This window comes from Pogona vitticeps, chromosome 3, assembly GCF_051106095.1.
Source record: "Pogona vitticeps strain Pit_001003342236 chromosome 3, PviZW2.1, whole genome shotgun sequence".
NCBI lineage: Eukaryota > Metazoa > Chordata > Lepidosauria > Squamata > Agamidae > Pogona > Pogona vitticeps.
The window spans coordinates 90,738,990-90,757,988 of NC_135785.1; the positions used below are offsets into that span (position 1 = coordinate 90,738,990).

General features: G+C 39.6%; 1 protein-coding gene across 4 annotated transcripts in view; it reads right to left on the reverse strand.

Annotated features, from left to right (window-relative positions):
• Positions 1 to 18,999, reverse strand: part of LRRC20 (leucine rich repeat containing 20) — a 144,655-nt gene that overhangs the window by 102,363 nt on the left and 23,293 nt on the right. For all 4 annotated transcript variants that reach the window (XM_078391375.1, XM_020783125.3, XM_020783126.3 and 1 more), the window contains one exon: positions 15,995 to 16,144. In XM_078391375.1, coding sequence (XP_078247501.1) covers positions 15,995 to 16,144 — 150 coding nt within the window. The remainder of the gene's footprint in view (positions 1 to 15,994; positions 16,145 to 18,999) is intronic.

Genomic DNA, 18,999 nt, shown 5'->3' on the forward strand with positions numbered 1-18,999 from the left:
ATGTGGCCCCCTATAGAAATTAATTGCTCACCCCTGCTCCAGATAATCAGTTAGTTTGTTTACCTTCAGTCCACTGCTGTATCCAAGCACTAATTGTAACAGTTAAAGAATGCTAACCAAGACATTATGTGATTATTCCAAGGGATACTGTATAGTACCATACCCGATTCTGTCACTTTTTTGTGACATATTATTCAATGAATTCCATGTAACTTAACACTGGCAGTAGAACACTGATGGCATTGGGAAATAAGGATGCTGAGCCTCTATTCAGTATTTTTAAAGGCAGGGCCCTTTGTTGGTTGCCAGCTCTCCCCAAACTTACATTCAATCCTGTTTTGATGGGCCAGAACAAAAAGATAGGAAGTAAAAAGTCTGAAGTCCCTGAGACCATCAAAACAGACATTCAGAAGAATGCTGTTTGGCTTTAAAAGCACATGAAATTAAATAATTTCTACATAGTTTGACAGCAGATCAGTTTCTTCATTCCCCTGTAATTCTTTTGCAATATTCTTTTACATGAGAAAGTTTTCTACAGACTTAAAAGTCTTTGATGTCAAGGTTTGTCACCAAGATAAAGACCAAAGGAGGTACAATCTGGAAATCTGTTAATTTGCTGATGAATGTTTTAGTGAAGCAGGAAAACAGATCAAAGGTTAAGCCTTCGTTGTCGGATACAAAAGAGTATCATTTCCTGGGAATGCATTTTGTAACTGCGTGACCACCTGTATGCTAAAAATCTAGCATGAAGCATGAAAGTTCAACTACCAAAAAAAAAAAAAACACCTTCATTTCACTTATTCATAATCAAAAATGTAGAATTACATCAGTACAATCTAATTCTGGTATTCCAGACAAGACAATAACAATTCTCTGCATATAGAAAAAAAAAGAAATATAGAAAACTGCCTTCCTGTAAGTTGGTCCACCAAGTTTTTTTTTATGTGTACTGGCAGCATCTCTCAAATGTTTTACAATACAAGTCTTTCCCAGCCTGATCTGGAGATGCCAATGATTTAACCTTGAACAAGTGCTCTACTGCTGAGCTAAATGTCAGCAACCCTAGCTTTTCCCCAGCCATACCTAATTTCCATTTTTCAGTCTGTTGTTTTTTTAGTGGAAGAACTTCCCATCATCTCAGCTTCTACTTGGTAATTTCAAGCAGCACAATCAAGACACAAGTTTACCACATCATCTGCCATTTGTAAGAACTCAGCCTGAGGCAGTTATTGTTTGCCTTCTGTGTGGGTCTGTTTTGGTTCTCTTCTTTTCTAGATGAAAACATATTGTATAAATTTCAATCACTGATCATTAACACCTACTCCTCTGCATCTCCCTGAGGGTGTCATGAAATCCTTTCGCTCTCACAGCTGTTTCTAAATTCTATCACCGACTGTACTGCAGGGGACACAAAAGAAGCCTCCTTGAAGAATATAGTAAGTGTGAACACAATCTAGCATCTCCCATGCAACAACAGTGCCCTCTCAGCTGATCCTTCCACTTCAAGCACCACTGGATTGCTTCTAAAACAAACTAAGAATTGTAGTGCAGACACCAATGTTGCCCTCTTGTGGAAAACACTGAAATTCTTCTGCACTTCTCAAGTGTTTTAAGATTGTTTTACTCATGGGCAACACAGAAGGAATATGTGTGGGTAGGCTGGTGCAGGGAAAACCTTATGCTATATGGTATCATAGAATCATTGAGCTGGAAAGCACCTATAAAGCCATCCAGTCCAACCCCCTGCTCAATGCAGGAATTCAAATCGAACTGTATCTGACAGATGGTTGTCTAACTTTCTCTTGAATGCCTCCAGTGCTGGAGAGCTCACCACTTCCCAAAAGTAATTGGTTCCATTGCTATATTACTCTTAACAGTTAAGAATTTTTCCCCGATATTCAACTGAAATCTGGCTTCCTGTAACTTGAGCCCATTATTACATGTCCTGCCCTCTGTGATGATCAAGAACAGATCTTGTCCCTCTTCTGTTTGACAATCTTTCTGGTATTTGAAAGTGCTATCATATCTCCTCAGTTTTTCCCCTTCAAAACTAAACATGCCCAGTTCTCTCAATTGTTCCTCATAGGACTTGGCTTCCAGTCCTGGTGATCCTTTCTGCCCTCCTCTAAGCTTGTTCCAGTCTGTCTGCATCCTTCTTAAAGTGCAGTGTCCAGAACTGGACACAGTATTCAAGATGAGGCCTACCCAGTGCCAAATAGAGAGGAACTAGTACTTCACAGGATGGAGACTATACTTCCATTCATGCTGTCTAAAATAACATTATTCTCTTTTGCTGCCATATCACACTGATAACTCCTATTCAACTTGTTTTCTGCAACAATTCCAAAATTCTTCTCGCTTGTAGTATTATTAAGCCAAGTATCTTCCATCTTGTAACTGTGCATTTGGTTCCCCACCATCAGGTGTAGATCTTTTTACTTATCCCTGCTAAATTTCATTCTGTTGTTTTCAGTCCAGTGCACAACCCTATCAAGAACTTTTTGAATTTTGTCACCAAAAAAATACTAAACAAATGCAGTGTACTGAATGCACCTATGTTTGAAAGCTAGATAATACAGTGTAGATCCTTTTAACACATTATGGTGTGCATGTGTTGGGAAACTGGGATATAAGAAACAAGAACTGTGAGTGTTTATTAATTTGAATGGTGTTTGCAAGGTGTTTGATATGGACAAATCTTTGTAAGATGTTTGATATGGGCAAATGATTGTAAAATTTTTGATTTGGGCAAATGGCAGAGAAAAGTAAGAACCCCATTTTAAATAACACTTTACTTGGAATCTCAGGGCAGGGCATCATTAAGAGACTCTTTAATATGCAGACTAGACCTCGATTTCCTGACCTCAAGGCAGACAGGGTAAACAAGGGAGAAAAGACATTCAGGATTATTAATTATCTGTCTTTATCAAAAGAAAGGGGGGAAGTGGATTAGGACCCCAGGAAGCAGCAAACCTGTAGTCTTAGTCATTTACGTAACCTATGAAAGATGTTAGGGTATTGTCTTGGAGAAAGCAGGCTGAGCTGAAGGAGACAGAAAGTCAACAGGCTTTGCATTCTCTCCCCACTGCGAGGCTTCATTCATTCAGCAGTAAGGTAGCCAGGGTAGGATAGCTTGAGATTTTGTTATATTTCTAAGTGTTCAAGATTTCATGCTTAAGCCTGAACACTTTGTGTGAATTGTTTTTCTATGATTTTGCATTTTGACTTCTATTCTTTTGCATTTACTGGGTTTTGTGTGCTCTTGACCAAATGATTAAAATAGTATTTTTTTTTGGGGGGGGGGTAGCAGAGAAAAGAAAAGAAGCACAACCACCACTTTGGGAGTTTGTTAGATCCCCACCTCTAGTTACCTTCTCAGGTTTTCCCCAACCTGAGGAAAAGGAACTGAAGGATTCAGAGATTCCTGGGCAAAACTCTAAAGGTACATGGGGTTTATGATCACATTTACAACTGCTGCCCCAGGCAACTGTATTTGTTAAGAGAGACAATACAGAATCAGCACTTAATTTCAATTATCAGTCTGTCTAGGAAAAGAAATGATAAACACTAGCAGGAACTCTAAAGCAATCCCTTAAATAAATGGGGAAATTAGGGATATTAGTAGGCTGAATGGGAAGACTACATAGAGTGCCCCTATTCAACTATGCACTGCCAGTGCTCAGAGTAGATGAGAATCAATTCTTTTCTTTAAAGCGTATTTTAATTTAAATGATTTTTAATTTAAATCAGATGGTAACATTTTCATTGCTAAAACACTTTTATATTTTAAACAACCCTTATATATGATGATAGTTTTAAACTGGATAGAAATGATAAATTCTAATTCCACATTATGAGACAATACAGTAATAAGATTTTTTTAAAAAGTTTTTGTATGTAGAGTCCTACCAGATTGGTGCCTGAATATTATGGGGTTCCAGAGGCTTTTATGTGTTTTTTAAATTAACCTTTCCACCTCTCCTCCTATTCAGCCTGGTAGAAAACTTTGTGGATCTCAGACAGAGGGTGCAACTACACTGCAGGAAAAATGTGAAGAGATCTCGTGTGAAGCCACACCTAGATAGTCATATTCACCTGGGATTAACTTGCTTCAGCCAACCACACAAGAATCAGCAGAGGAGAGAAAATTAGCCTTGTTTGCAGCTTGTTGATAATGTCAATCCTTTCTTCACCACACTTGGTGTCTGGATTCATTTGTTTCCCTCTTTTATTTTATTTTCCTTTTCTCTTCTCTTTGCTTTTCAAGGCTTGCTATTCTAGCACTAGGATAGCTAAATTACCAAAGAGGGAAAAGAAAAGCAAGGAACTGGCAGAGAGAGGGGAATAAATTTTCACTTCAGATTCTTTTCCAGATTCTTAAGGTAGCTCTGCTCTGGCTTTCCGGATTTGCAGGTGTCATAGTTAGAGCAGAGCTGCTTCAAAACTTCTTCTCCTCTTTCCCCCCCTCCTTTGGTTGGCCATCAGCCCTGGCACTAGATCAGCAAGGAGAAGGAAGGAAGGGATTGGGAAGAGAAAATAAAAGCAGACCCAGGCACCATGTATAGAGGGTTCAAATGGCAGCCAGTTTCCCTGCTGATTGCCTCTCACATCAGTGCAAAGGCATTCTATTCAAAGGAAGCAGAGGCCCCAGCAGTGGAGGAAGAAACTACTGATTTGGGGGAGAAAACTCCACACTCATTTGCATTGACTTTTATATCAGATAGCTAAAGGAAAATCGTATGAATCAGACTGTCACAGTCCCGGAACACTTCCTGCATTCTTTGTCAATGTAGTCTAATAACTCAAACCCTGAGTTTGTGCCTCCACAGACATAAAGTTGTCTACAGCGATATATGAGGATGAGGAATAACAGACCTGATCTCAGCCTTGTTTTCTAACTCAGTTTGAAAAACTCCTGGGGCAGGAGTTTGGATTTAATAATGTGAGTCCTCTGCTTGCTATAAACTTAGAGTGTAGTTTCAGCTACTGAAGTCAGCAAAAAAAAAAAAAAAAAAGGAATTATTAGAGGTGAACTCAACTTGGGAAAGGAGACTGTGAAAAATATGTACTGTAGTAAACAGGAGGCAAACATTGTATGATTAAATTAAGCCATTCTGAACAGTAATTTAAATCATGGTATAAATCAATTCAATTTAATTTGAATTCACCCCGCTACATTCAATTTAATCTGAATTCACCCCGCTGCTGGTACTTCACAAGCACACCATAAATAGATCAGCCAGGCAATAAGAATAACAAAGCAAAGTCAGGGAAGAAGTCCCAAATCAAAGGGGTGCCTGCAGAGGTGTCAGTTCTCCTCAACCAAGTATTCCTTGTTTCCAAACAGCTTCTGCTGTTGGAGCTCTGTGCCAAATAAGCTCTCGGCTTCTTCCCCTGCTGACTCCTGCAAATGTGGACAACTACAGTGAGTTCACCAAAGGAAACATGATTTCCAAGGGTGCAAATCACAGAGGATCAACCCATATTTTCCCCACTATGTAAATTGTGTCCTCAGCCAGAACTGAGGTTGCTTTAAAACAAACAAACAAACAAACAAAAAACAAACCTGAGTTGCTTACACCTCATCTCGTATTAAACTGGTCACCCAGCATTCTAACCCCAACATTTATTCTCCTTGGGAAGAGGACCTTTATTTGAGGAGAAATTTTATCCCCAAGGAAACCCCTACAGCTGAGTCAACCTTTTATGGAGCTAAACATTCCTCCTGGTAGTTCCAAACCAAGCTCATACTCAGTGCATCTCCATCAGACTGGGAAGGCATGGCTGGAGTTGGCCTTGCAGTTCAACTCCAGTCATGCCATCTCCATGTTGGGGGTGGGGGTGGGAGGAAGCCTCCCCAACATGTTGATGTCAATATGGAAAAAAATTACAATTATCTTTTAACCCGAATATATAAGGAGGTAGATTAGACATTATTTTAAGTTGGGGAACAATTCTTTTAAATTTAACAAAGCACTATTGGGGAGCTGCAATGGTGAAGAGATGGAGGGTGAGTGGATTCTTTTCAAACAACCTTTTGTCATTCAAAATCACCCCTTTTGAAATTGTGGAAGGGATGGTCTAACTTTAAAAAAAGTTGTATGTTGCCTCATACAGCATAGGTTTGTTTCAAAAGCACAAGATTTTTCATAATGTGCACATGTGGATCCTTAAATCTATCTAGCAAGGCAAAGGTAAGTGAAAAAATAAAACTATAAAACACTGTTTTATTAGCCTGGTTATTAAATTGTATTAAAATGTCTCCTCCATGCACCAGGAGACAGAAAAATACTGAATTCAAATGAGATACCAATCATTGCTCCTTCTATTAAGTCTTGTTTTTGCCACAAACTTGCAATAAAACACTGCCACCAAACACATCTATTTATTGATCAAAGTTTTCAAGATAGCCACTCATTACCAAGGCAGAATGAAGGAGTTGCTCATTGCCAGCTCTTGCCACAGTCTCTCGGGGAATAAAAGGATGCTGACAATAAAACAAAATGCGTCACAACTGCTGAGAGATATTGATTGACCTCTAATTTAAAGTTTGGTAAAACTCTCTTAAGCTGACTGTTGGAACAGATATACATGATATAAAAAGTAACAATAAATATTCCTGGCATCCCTGGTGTATCGTTTCTTTTCCACCTCAAGAGCACTTAAGAGCTTTCAAATTGCAAACAAACTTGCATGGATTTAATTGCTCTACAGATTGTTTATCTTTAACATTTACACTGTTATACACATTTCCACTTCTACAAGCAGTACAAAAAACCCCAAAGAAGCCAAACCCTGAAGCATTTTGCTGGATGAAAGCATACTGGAGTTTCTTTGTATATTTTACTCTCTTTAGATACAAAAGTAAAGAAGAAGCAAACATATTTCTACAAGACGACAGCCCAACGCACCTTCTGTCAGATTCACAAAAAGCAATTTACAGAGCAGTAACACCACTCCCATCCCACCAAGAACACACTTCAGATTCCCACTAATTCCATTTGCAAAACTCTCAGCAGTTTCTGCCTCTATGTACAAACTGCACAAAGCAATTTGCTGTTTCTCTCCCCTTTCTGTCAGCTGGAGAGTCACCTGTTACTGATTCGTGTCTCATTCTAAAGCTAGATCAGAATTCTCAGCAATTAGAAGACTATCTCCTGCCACTACTTTATCCGGAAGAAGCTACCAGCTGACCATCCTGATCTGTTAAATCAACAAATAGCCTTTCAACAGGATGGGTCATTTGCCTCCATTATGTTCCATCCCTCTTTTAAGGCCCTGGGTGGCTGATAGCTGCAATTTTATATTTTAGAAAATTGTAAATGGCAGTGTACCTCCATTCAGAAATGCACAGAAAACTAAAATCTTAGTAGTGCCCAAGAAAATAGGCTGTAGTAGTAATACTGTGGTTATCAGGGGTTTTATCAGATTTCTAGAAGCACAGAACCACACTTCCCCCCCCCCCCTTTGAAGACAGACTTCTTCCTAGGTTGTTGGACTAGTGCTTTCATGGCTTTGCTTAACCAAATGGATGGTGCCAGACCTGGTCATATGTTTTTCATGCACAGTCAAAAGACTGCTGGGAAGTATGGCTGTTGATTAGCAAGTTACATACTTTGCTGATTAGATTCTGGTTGGATGGCAGTTCACAACTTAAATTGCACTTATAAAGTCATGATAGTTCTGAATCCTGACTCATTGCTATATTTTAGAGAAATAAAAATGTTGACTTTGACATTTTAAATTTCAATTTTTTAATGTGCATACAAACATAGGATGTTTTTAAGAGCAAACTTAAGACCTGGCTCTTTAGGCAGGCTTTCCCTCCTGTCATCACTTGAATATTTTCCCCCCATCTTGAACTATATTACTATTGGTTTTTGTTTTGTTTTTTATTGTTAGCTGCCCCCAGACTATGGAACGTCATCCCGAGGGAGATTCCACTGGCGCCGATGATGATGACGTTTCAGCACCAGGGCAAAACCTTTCTGTTCCAGAAGGTTTTTTACTGAAATAATATCAATTGTTGGTTGGGATGGCAATTTTTAGAGCACTGCATTTTTAATTGTATTTTAATTATTTTATCTTTAGATAGATAGATAGATAGATAGATAGATAGATAGATAGATAGATAGATAGATAGATAGATAGATAGATAGATAGATAGATAGATAGATAGATAGATAGATAGATAGATAGATAGATAGATAGATAGATAGATAGATAGATAGATAGATAGATAGATAGACAGACAGCTAGACAGACAGAGAGAGAGAGAGAGAGAGAGAGAGAGAGAGAGAGGCAGCTAGACAGACAGACAGACAGACAGAGAGTGTCATCTAAAATGTAATGTTTGCTTATCTTGTATACACCTCTTCTATATCTAAATATAGATACTTAACAAGTAAGGACAGTATTTTATGCATCTGCAGAATCAAAATGTAGACCACAAAGGCTTATGCAAAAATCAATATATTTATCTCTTAGCTGCAGTATACTTTTCTGTGGTGGTGATGGTTGCCTGCAATAAACATAGCTACTCCTCTTGGGGGGGGGGGGACCCTCAGACTTTTAGGTCATTCATTCATGGAAACAAACGGGATCCCTACACGGAGTGCCTGCTGAAATCGGAGCAGCCAAATAAATGAAGTGCCACAATTCTGAAGACCCAATAATTCCAAACAGTCATTTTCAAGCATTATTCTGTTCCTCCCTTGGCCTTCCCTATAAATTTTAACAAATCATTAGCTCTCTCTCTTTTCCTAAACTCCCACTCAAAGTGGCCCCAGTGTATATGCAAATAATGGCAACTAAGTGTAAACACAAATTGACAGGCCAATGGAAGTTAGCTTGATGACAGATTAACACTCATTAGTTTCCTCCAATAACTGAATTGCAAGTGGTTTAGTAAACAGAATAGAAAGTTATCTGCATTTCACAGCCATCCCTTCCTTCCACTGAAGAGCTAAACAGTGACTTTTCTACCACAATATCTCTCAAGAAGTTCTCTCAGAGAAATCAGGAACGATTAGAAGAGACAGAATATATAAAACTCCCTGAAGTACTGAGTATTACAACACAATCTTTTAGTAAAATGCATTCTGTTCCTACTAAGAATCAAAACTGTTATCTGACAGTTTGTTTCACCTTTAATTTTAAGTAAAGATCGTGTCTGAAATGATGTTCCCTTAAAAAAAGAATTAAGAACTGAAAACACTCAAGGAGAAGTTACATAAAACTGGATTGCAGTCTCTGAACAACCAAAATGAAGCTTTTCTTGCTATATTGGCACAAAGTCCATTTTAAATGCCAAGTTTATTTGGCTGTGACCCAAATGTATTCACATTAGCAGCCATTTCGCAGGGCTTCATCTGGTGTGGCAGAAGATGAAAATGTTTACAATAAATATGGATGCAGAATAATGAATAATGGATATTTAGGCAAAGTGAGGAAAACTGCTTGAGAAAAGTAAAGGATAAAGCAGTTCTTCCAGCCCTGAAGCACCTTCATGCAAAACTGAAACCTCATGAGATTAGATGGATGGATGGATGGATGGATGGATGGATGGATGGATGGATGGAAGGAAGGAAGGAAGGAAGGAAGGAAGGAAGGAAGGAAGGAAGGAATTAAACCTTTGTCATCTAATCTGCATATACAAGACAGCTTGTCTCTTTGGCTATCTAATGACTTTAGCAGTGGGGGTTAAGATTAAATTTCCTGATTCCTCTGTCAGCCACCACACCATACTAGTATCCAATATTCATAGAAATACGTTATCAATTATTACGCTCTTTGACTTGGGGATGATTTTAAAAATCACCTTGTTTTGGAATGTCAGTCTAGATGTCGTTTCAGTAAATCAATTATTAATTTTAAACATTTAGGAAACCACAGCTACAGAGATGCTATTTTCCAAAATACTATCATTTCTATAGAACATTACTATTCCCTACCTAAGCTTTTATGATTACCACTATAAATATGCCCTAATCTCCCCATGGATTTCAAGGCTCTGAATAATTATTACATCAGCTATTTAATACTTTCCCTCTTTTCTGCTAAAACCCATTTATCAATATGTGTGGTTTGGTTTCTTATGCTCCTGTTAATCCAAATCAAGACTTACCTGACATTTTCATTATTCACTCTTTAGCTATGTCATTTTTCACTAATGTTCATTTTATTTACACATGGCAGTCTGATTACAGTCCAGTAAATACAAATAAAGTTTCTTTATTAATTTTCCGATATTCCATATATTCTGCAAGTCCTCTCTCTTTCATTACCTGTCAGCAACTTGGCCATAGTAGAAAAATTCATTTCAGTCCTTGGAACTTGGGCAGGAAATTAATTCTGCCATATGACCATTTATCCACGCTTCAGCATAAGATATCAATTCTGTGTTCTGTAGTAATATTATACTTAAATTTCTAAGCCAAAAATACATTGAAATTTAGAAAGACAATATTATCACACACATTCCCAAAATGCTGGTAACAGACAATATGTTGCCATACAGAGCTGAAGATACTCAATGTTACGAAAGTCCCTAATTTTGTGGCAAAATACTGTATACTGAAGACATGTCTGCCTTCACTTTCATCTCAATTTAAACATTTGGGTAATTGTGATTCTACACATGGACATCACCAGATGGGCAGTACCGAAATCAGATTGATTATATTCTTTGCAGCCAAAGATGGAGTGCAAAGATGGATGCAGGGCAGAATTCCTTCAGTCTTATTCTGCCTCTTCTACTAGTCGCCCATCAGGAGCCCTGCTGGCAGACATCCCTCTGTGTGGCTGACTTCTTTAACTGCTATCTCTAAGAGACTATTTGCTATCCTAATTACTTGTGATCACAAAGCCCATCAGCCTTCTCATTTCATAACTCCAACAATGGAGAAACTCTATTATACAGCCAGCAAAAACAAGACCTGGAGCTGACTGTGGCTCTGATCATCAGCTTCTGATAGCAAAACTCAAGCTTCAACTGAAGAGAGTAGGAAAAACCACTGGGCTAGTCAGGTATAATCTAAACCAAATGCCTTATGAATACACAGTGGAAGTGAAGAAAAGATTTAAGGAACTAGATTTGGTGGAGAGAGTGCCTGAAGAACTATGGATGGAGGCCCGTAACACTGTACAGGAGGCAGCAACAAAAACCATCCGAAAGAAAAGGAAATGCAAGAAAGTAAAGTGGCTGTCCAACAAGGCCTTACAAACAGCAGAGAAGAGAAGGGAAACAAAATGGAAGGGAGATAGGGAAAGGTACAGAAAATTGAATGCCGACTTCCCAAGAACAGCAAGGAGAGAAAAGAGGGCCTTCTTAAATCAACAGTGCAAAGAATTAGAGAAAAATAATAGAAAGGGAAAAACCAGAGATCTGTTCAAGAAAATTGGAGCTATTAAAGGAACATTTTGTGCAAAAATGGAAATGATAAAGGACAAAAATGGGAGGGACCTCACAGAAGCAGAAGACACCAAGAAGAAGTGGCAAGAATACACAGAGGAATTGTACCAGAAAGATCTGGATGTCCCAGACAACCCAGATACTGTGGTTGCTGACCTTGAGGCACACATCCTGGAGAGTGAAGTCAAGTGGGCCTTAGAAAGTATAGCTAACAACAAGGCCAGTGGAGGTGATGGCATTCCAGTTGAACTATTTAAAATCTTAAAAGATGATACTGTTAAGGTGCTACACTCAATATGCCAGCAAGTTTGGAAAACTCAACAGTGGCCAGAGGATTGGAAAAGATCACTCTACATCCCAATCCCAAAGAAGGGAAGTGCCAAAGAATGTCCCAACTACCGTACAATTGCTCTCATTTCACACTCTAGCAAGGTTATGCTCAAAATCCTACAAGGTAGACGTCAGCAGTATGTGGACTGAGAACTCCCAGAAGTACAAGCTGGATTTCAAAGGAGCAGAGGAACCCAAGACCAAATTGCTAACATGCACTGGATTATGGAGAAAGCCAGAGAGTTCCAGAAAACATCTACTTCTGCTTCACTGACTACACAAAAGCCTTTGACTGTGTTGACCACAACAAACTATGGCAAGTTCTTAAAGAAATGGGAGTGCCTGACCACCTTATCTGTCTCATGAGAAATCCATTACTGTGGCAGGCAGATATTTCAACCCTTCCCTTTTAGCCCTGTTCCATGTATGTTTCTGCAGAAGACAGGTCTTTCTTGAACAGCACTTGTTCTTAGGCAGGTGTGCACAGAACTGAAGCCTTAGGAGTTTCAGGTCATTTTAAAAAGAGTTACCGTATTTATCACAACGTAGATTCCTATATGGAATGGCAAATCCTTAAAGAAATGGGAGTGCCACCTTATCTACCTCCTGAGAAACCTATACGTGGGACAGGAAGCAAGAGTTAGAACTGGATATGGAACAACTGATTGGTTCAAAATTGGGAAAGGAGTACGACAAGGCTGTATATTGTCTCCTTGCTTATTCAACTTATATGCAGAATACATCATGCAAAAGGCAGGACTGGATGAATCCCAGGCTGGAATTAAGATTGCCGTAAGAAATATCAACAACCTCAGACTGCAAAGAAAACAAACCTATCCATTTTGAAAGAAATCAACCCTGAGTGCTCACTGGAAGGACAGATCCTGCAGCTGAGGCTCCAATATTTTTGGCCATCTCATGAGAAGAGAAGACTCCCTGGAAAAGACCCTGAAGTTGGGAAAGTGAGAAAGCAAGAGGAGAAGGGGATGACAGAGGATGAGGTGGTTGGACAGTGTCACCAAAGCAACCAACATGAATTTGACCCAATTCCGGGAGGCAGTGGAAGACAGGAGGGCCTGGTGTGCTCTGGTCCATGGGGTCATGAAGAGTCAGACACGACTTAGCGACTAAATAACAACATCTACTGAAGGATTAGGAATTAGCACTCTAGTTCTACTTCCTCCAGTCGCAGTCTCCTACAAGTAATGTCAGTCTTTAGAAAATTGGGGCAAGATCACAAGCAAGATCATTTACCAGCAAACACATGATGTACTGTGCTCCAGTCTGACCAATCTGTACCAAAGCTGGACATTTTTGGTCCAGCTGTATAGCTACTGCTTTCTTTGTCCGGGTTAGAGGGATTTTCCAATAGAAAGAAGGCTCACTCTAACTGAGATTACTCCCTACAAAACAAACTTTTCTGGTGCACTCAAATGCTTGTCTTTCCTGCCATCCGATCACACCCTTAGTTAGACTCACCCATTCACTAATAAGAGGCTTTACGATTTGAATGCTACTACTTGTTTACAGTTCTTAGACCAATTAAACAAAAACAATTACAGTTTCAACCTTTCTAGCATAAAAACATACAAAATTACCTCTTAGTTTAAAATCCATTTAAAATCTTGCAATTTAAATCCATTTAAAATCCACAATTTAAAACCATTTAGAATCTACACATCTAAAATTTAAACTTTGATTTCTGGAAACTAAGTACCGCCATGCAGAAACTTGCAACACAATAGGTAATCTTAGGGTCTTTATCTGAGAGAAGAAACAGGAGTCTACTTTCTTCTGTATAACTTGGGTTTTCTTTTTAATCAGTGGAAAAATAATCTGGTTACATGCAATCTCTTAGTGGGGACAGGTAAAAAACATGTGTTGCAAAGCCTTTCTGCATGGCAGGTTCCTGTATTTCCCTTTGAGGACGGCAGAGGGAAGGGCAGAACATCTTGCTAGTGTAAAAGCTCTTCTAAATTCTTTCACTTCTAAGAGTGTTAGATAGTCTGCCGGTTCCATGGGTTTCTTAATGTAGGCCCTTAACAGCAGATTCTGTACACTAGCAAAATCAGCTTGGTGTTCTATATCCTCAATTCTTTGTTTGGCTAATTTCCTTGCCTCATTTGGTACGACAGCAGCACTTGTGGAGATAGACTGATTTTCATCAAATGGCTCTGGACAGCCTTTACTCAGTTGGATTGGAAATTATCATAGAAAATCAAGGGCAGGCGGCCTTGGGGGTTGTTGTGTCCCTTTAGCCATGTATATATAGACAGGATACAAACCCAGGCCTCGACTCTTAGGAGACCTGTCTCCAATCCTTTCCTTGCATTTGAGACATATCTGGGGACCTGAAGGTTGGTTCTTAAGAATTTAGATTGTACCCTTTCTTGGGGTGCAAAACATGAACTAGGTGGCCCCAAAAATGAACCATATAGCAGTTGTGCCAGCCTCTTAGCCTTACTGAGTTTAAGAACTGCAGGAAAAAAGAATCCGCCCTGAGAGCGGTGAAACTTTGCTATACTAATTGCGGTCCTTTCTCTTTGATCAGTCGCATACTTACTACAGTGGGGTCTCTACTTAAGAACTTAATCCGTATTGGAAGGTTGTTCTCAAGTTGAAAAGTTCTTACGTTGAATCTGCATTTCCCATAGGAACGCACTGAAAACCATTTAATCCGTATCTGCTCTTTTCCATCCATAGAAACTACAGTGAAACCTCTACTTAAGAACTTAATCCATTTTGGAATGGTGTTCTTAAGTTGAAACATTCTTAAGTTGAAGCAAAATTTCCCATAGGAATGGACTGAAAACCAATTAATCCATTCTGGCTGTTTTTTTGTTATGTAGAGATGTGTTCGTACACTGAAGCATTAGTTCCCATAGGAACTAATGCAATGCTGGTTAATACGTACTCTACCACTAGGGGGAGAATTTTTTTTAACCTAAGATGACCTAAGGTTAAAAAAAGAGCAGGAAAGGTTTTTTTTTTCCTGTTCTTATCTTGGATTTCTGTTCTCAAGTAGAAGCAAAATTTAGCAAATGGAGCTGTTCTTAAGTTGGATTGTTCTTAAGTAGAGACGTTCTTAAGTAGAGACCCCACTGTATGTTGAACCCTTGAGCCTGTGGTTTGTAGAATTACCCCTAAGTATTTGAAGTTATTAACTTGCTCAATACGGTGACCTTAATTGACCAAACCCTTGTCTTTGGTTTGCACCCAAAGGCAACTATCCTGGTTTTCTGACAGATTATTGTTAGAAATTCAGTTTCACAATACAGTATAAGGACAGTTTCTGCAAAGCCCTCCTTAGGCCGACAGGAGTTCTAGAGAGGATCACGGTGTCACTGGCGTACAGTAATGTTGATGTAGGTCTATTAGCAAGTCTGGGAGGGTGGAGGTCGGGGTTATTGAGCCAGCTAGGTAAGTTATTTCTATAAAAAAATAAATAAAGCTGGGGCTGATAGACAGCCTTGCCTGACTCCTCCTCTATAAGTTTGGATAGGTTCTGTAAGGTATCCTTGTCTACCGCATCTAACTCTTAGGTATGTTTCTTCGTATAAGACCCTCATAAGACACAGAATTCTTCTGTCTATAGAGGACTTTGTCAGTTTATCCCAGAGTCGCAGTCTAGATAAGGAGTCAAATGCCGATTTAAAATCAACAAATGCTGCATAAAGGGAGGTTTTACCCCTAGAGGAATATTTCTCAATGTGATGTTGAATAACTAGGCATTGATCTATTGTAGATCTTCCTGGCCTAAAACCTGCTTGTTCTGCCACTATGACCTTCTCTTGCTCAAGCCAAACCAAAAATTTATCCAGAAGGTGCCTTGCATAGAGTTTGCTTCTGATATTTAGCAAACTAATTGGCCTGTAATTGGACGGGTCCTCCCTGTTGCCCTTCTTATAAAATGGGACTACAATGGCTGTCTTGCAGGATTTAGGTATATAGCCTGTAATATGCTACTATTTTTTATTATTAATTTTAGGGATTGTTTGGTTTGGCTGCAGAGCCAGAGGTTAGGAGTCTGATTCCCCACTGAGTCTTCTTGACAGGGACTGGACTCGACAATCCACAAGATCCCTTCCAGCTCTGTAGTTCAAAGATTAAGATCATTGAAGTAGTATCCATCAATATATGCAGTACAGGAAAATAACAGAGAAGTCTAAATTATGGACTAACATGTCTAAGGAAAATTGTGGTAACACTGTCTCTTTGTTTCTACAGTTATCTTCAAAGACGCATACCTACCTCTCAGCTGGCTAAAGGTGATGATGAACTTGCTGGTCACAGCTTTCAGCTCATTATTGGCTAGAGTGATGAGATGAATGCCTTCAGAGACGTGCCTCATGACTTTGTAAAGGGCAACGGGGAAGGTCATTAGTTTGCAATCAGCCAAGTCTACAACAAAAGAGGAAAGCAGAGAACAAGTAGAAAAGAGAAAGATAGGTTTTCCACAGAAACCATGTATTATGTTCCAACACATCACATTTTATTTAACTGGATACCTGGGGGCATCTTCTTCCCATGCACTGGTGTCTAGTTTTCAGTGATAGTGACTCCCTCTTAACATTCCATATCTCTTTTTCATGAACAGAACAGTCTGAAAAACTGCATTCTTTGGAAGCAGGTTCTATTAATTTTGATGGCTAATTCAAGTAAGCATTCTTAAGACACAATGTTATTCTAAGTACGTAGGTTGTGACTGTTCATAAACTGTATTCAAAAAGACTCTTTATCCCCCGCCCCACATATTTTTGATTCCTATGAAGAAGTTCAAAGGTACAGCAGTGGAGATACAATGGGAATGGTTGGGGCTTGCCTCTTTGATTCCGTCTACAATAATATTTCTGCCCTACTGTAAATCCAAACCACACTCTTCTGCAACCCTGGCCTGATCAATAAGCAAAAATGAGCATTTATATGCTAGGGCACTGCAGAGGTAAGAGCACTGGTCTGAGATTTGAGATAACCAGTTTCATCCGTGACACTCACTGGATGACAGGCCACGTCACTCTATCTCAGCCTAAGCTAACTTGCAGTTAACTAAGTTAACTATTGTCAGGAATAAAGTGTGGAGAAAAATCACGTGTAACATTTCAGGTTAACTGGAGGAAAGGCAACAAGTTGCTCTGGGAAGATTTTTTTATCCTGAAAGGTTGGCCATACATCTATTTTTTGGAGAGAAAAAAACACATAAACTACTAAAACCAGCATTTTTCCTGCTAGGGAATTAGGATCCTTCCTCCCTACCACATTACCGAGGGGGGGGGGTGTTGTACTAGCCCTGGCCTGATGTAGCTGGGATAAACACATTCTTTCCCAGATAATTATTTGCAAGAAAATATATGCAGGGCAGCAAAACAGTGCCAACTTCTAGAAGAGATTCCAGTAAAGGCCTAAGTTAAGAGGGACACAAACAAGTTTGGGCACAGAGGAAATGCTGACTAAAATCCACTTGTCGCAACTATTCATCCAGTGGTAAGTCATAATTACACCCCAGAAGATGTTTGTCATATTGAGGAGGTATAGTGCCATGTAGAGATCGGGGCATTCATATTTGTATATGAATATCCCTGCACAGGTGGAAATAACGAGGGTCCAGCCCCATGGGGCCGGACTGTCCACTCACAATTTCGCTGCTGCCGCCGGCTCCATGGAGGCTTCTACTGAGCCGTTGACCCCAATCGATTACCCACTCCTGGCAGGAGGTGGGATGACAAGCCTCTCTGCCAGGTCACAGAGTGGCTAACCCATTGCGGAGAATGGCATGACAGGAAGCCCCCGCAGAGCTGGCGGTGGCAGCGAAATCGTGAGTGGACATTTGAATACGAATATCCCCATCGCTGTTGAAATCCAACAGTAAACTGCAACTAGAGTAGGCCCGCAGAATCAGTGGAGATTTGGTAAGTCAACTCTTATGTAAGTTCCATTGATTTAATGAGCCTACTCTAGTTTTGGACTCACAGATTTGCACTGGGGCTACACCTCCCCCAATTCATACCAATCTCACCTTATTGTGGTAGCTAAGCAGGGTCAGGCCCATGGTTCCTGCTAAGCTGGGTGCATGCACAACTCCGCTTCCTACCATGCAGCTCTCTTCCTCCTCCACACAGTGATCGCATTAGGTTCTGGTCACAATGGAACCCAGCGTATGTGTTTGTGTGTGGGGGGCTGAATTATGTGTGCATGCAGGGGCGAAACCGCGTGTGCAAGAGGCGGAGCCCCACCCAGCAGGGCAGAAAATTAGAAGGCATGTTTTCAGTATTAGAAAGTACTATTCAGTATTTGAATATAGGAGGCCACCAGGGAATATCAGCAATCTCCAGATAGTGCCAGAAAAAAAAATCTGCCTGAAAACCTGGGGAAGGACTAGGTCTCTTGGTTCTGTCTTCTCCTCAACGAATTACCCAGCATCTGCTGCCAGGGGTGACAGCCACACTCTACCAAATGTTAACTCTTATAACTGCTTACCAATGTTCTGAGGCAAGTGACCTATGACTGATACACAGAGAGATGTCCAGCCAGCCAGCATCTCCCCAGAAATCTGGAAACATTTTATTCTATTTTTCTGTTTTTGTTGCCAGTAACAAAAAGGTGAGATTCACTTCTTAATCATAGTGAAACTACTCCATCTGCTGGATTTCTAGCCACAGTGAATAAAGAAACTGAAATACAACACTGTAGAGATAACTTGAGCTCAGAAAATGCTCCAGAACAATTTATTATAATAATGAACCATTTCTGAAATGGAAGCCTGCTCATTTCCTCAGATGGGATATTAGTAAACTATTTGTTTTAAAAAATAATACATTTTATCTTACTTCCTGATTTTTCATTTAGGAATAAAACCTACCAAATTCAATACCAAACTTTTTTTAAAAAAGTGGTTATCACTTTCCCCCAAAGTACATCATACACAGGTTTGCAATCATGTCCAGCCCACCATCTGACAAAGTGAGATGGCTACCTTGAAGAACAGATTTTGGGTATTGTGAAAGAACAGAAAATCTTTCTATATCCTACTTCCACTGTAGAAAATTGGTCCATTTAAACATCTGAAGAGCTCAGTTTAAGTGGATGAACCTAACACATGATAATAATTAAAAAATCAAAACCCGAGACAGATGGGTGTAAATAAATAGACTCAAGACAGAACAGATGACTCAAATAGATTCAAACTGAACCAGTAGATGCTTTCCTGTATGTCAAAAGGTCAGGGCAATGTTGAGGGCACTGTCCACCTTAACCACAAT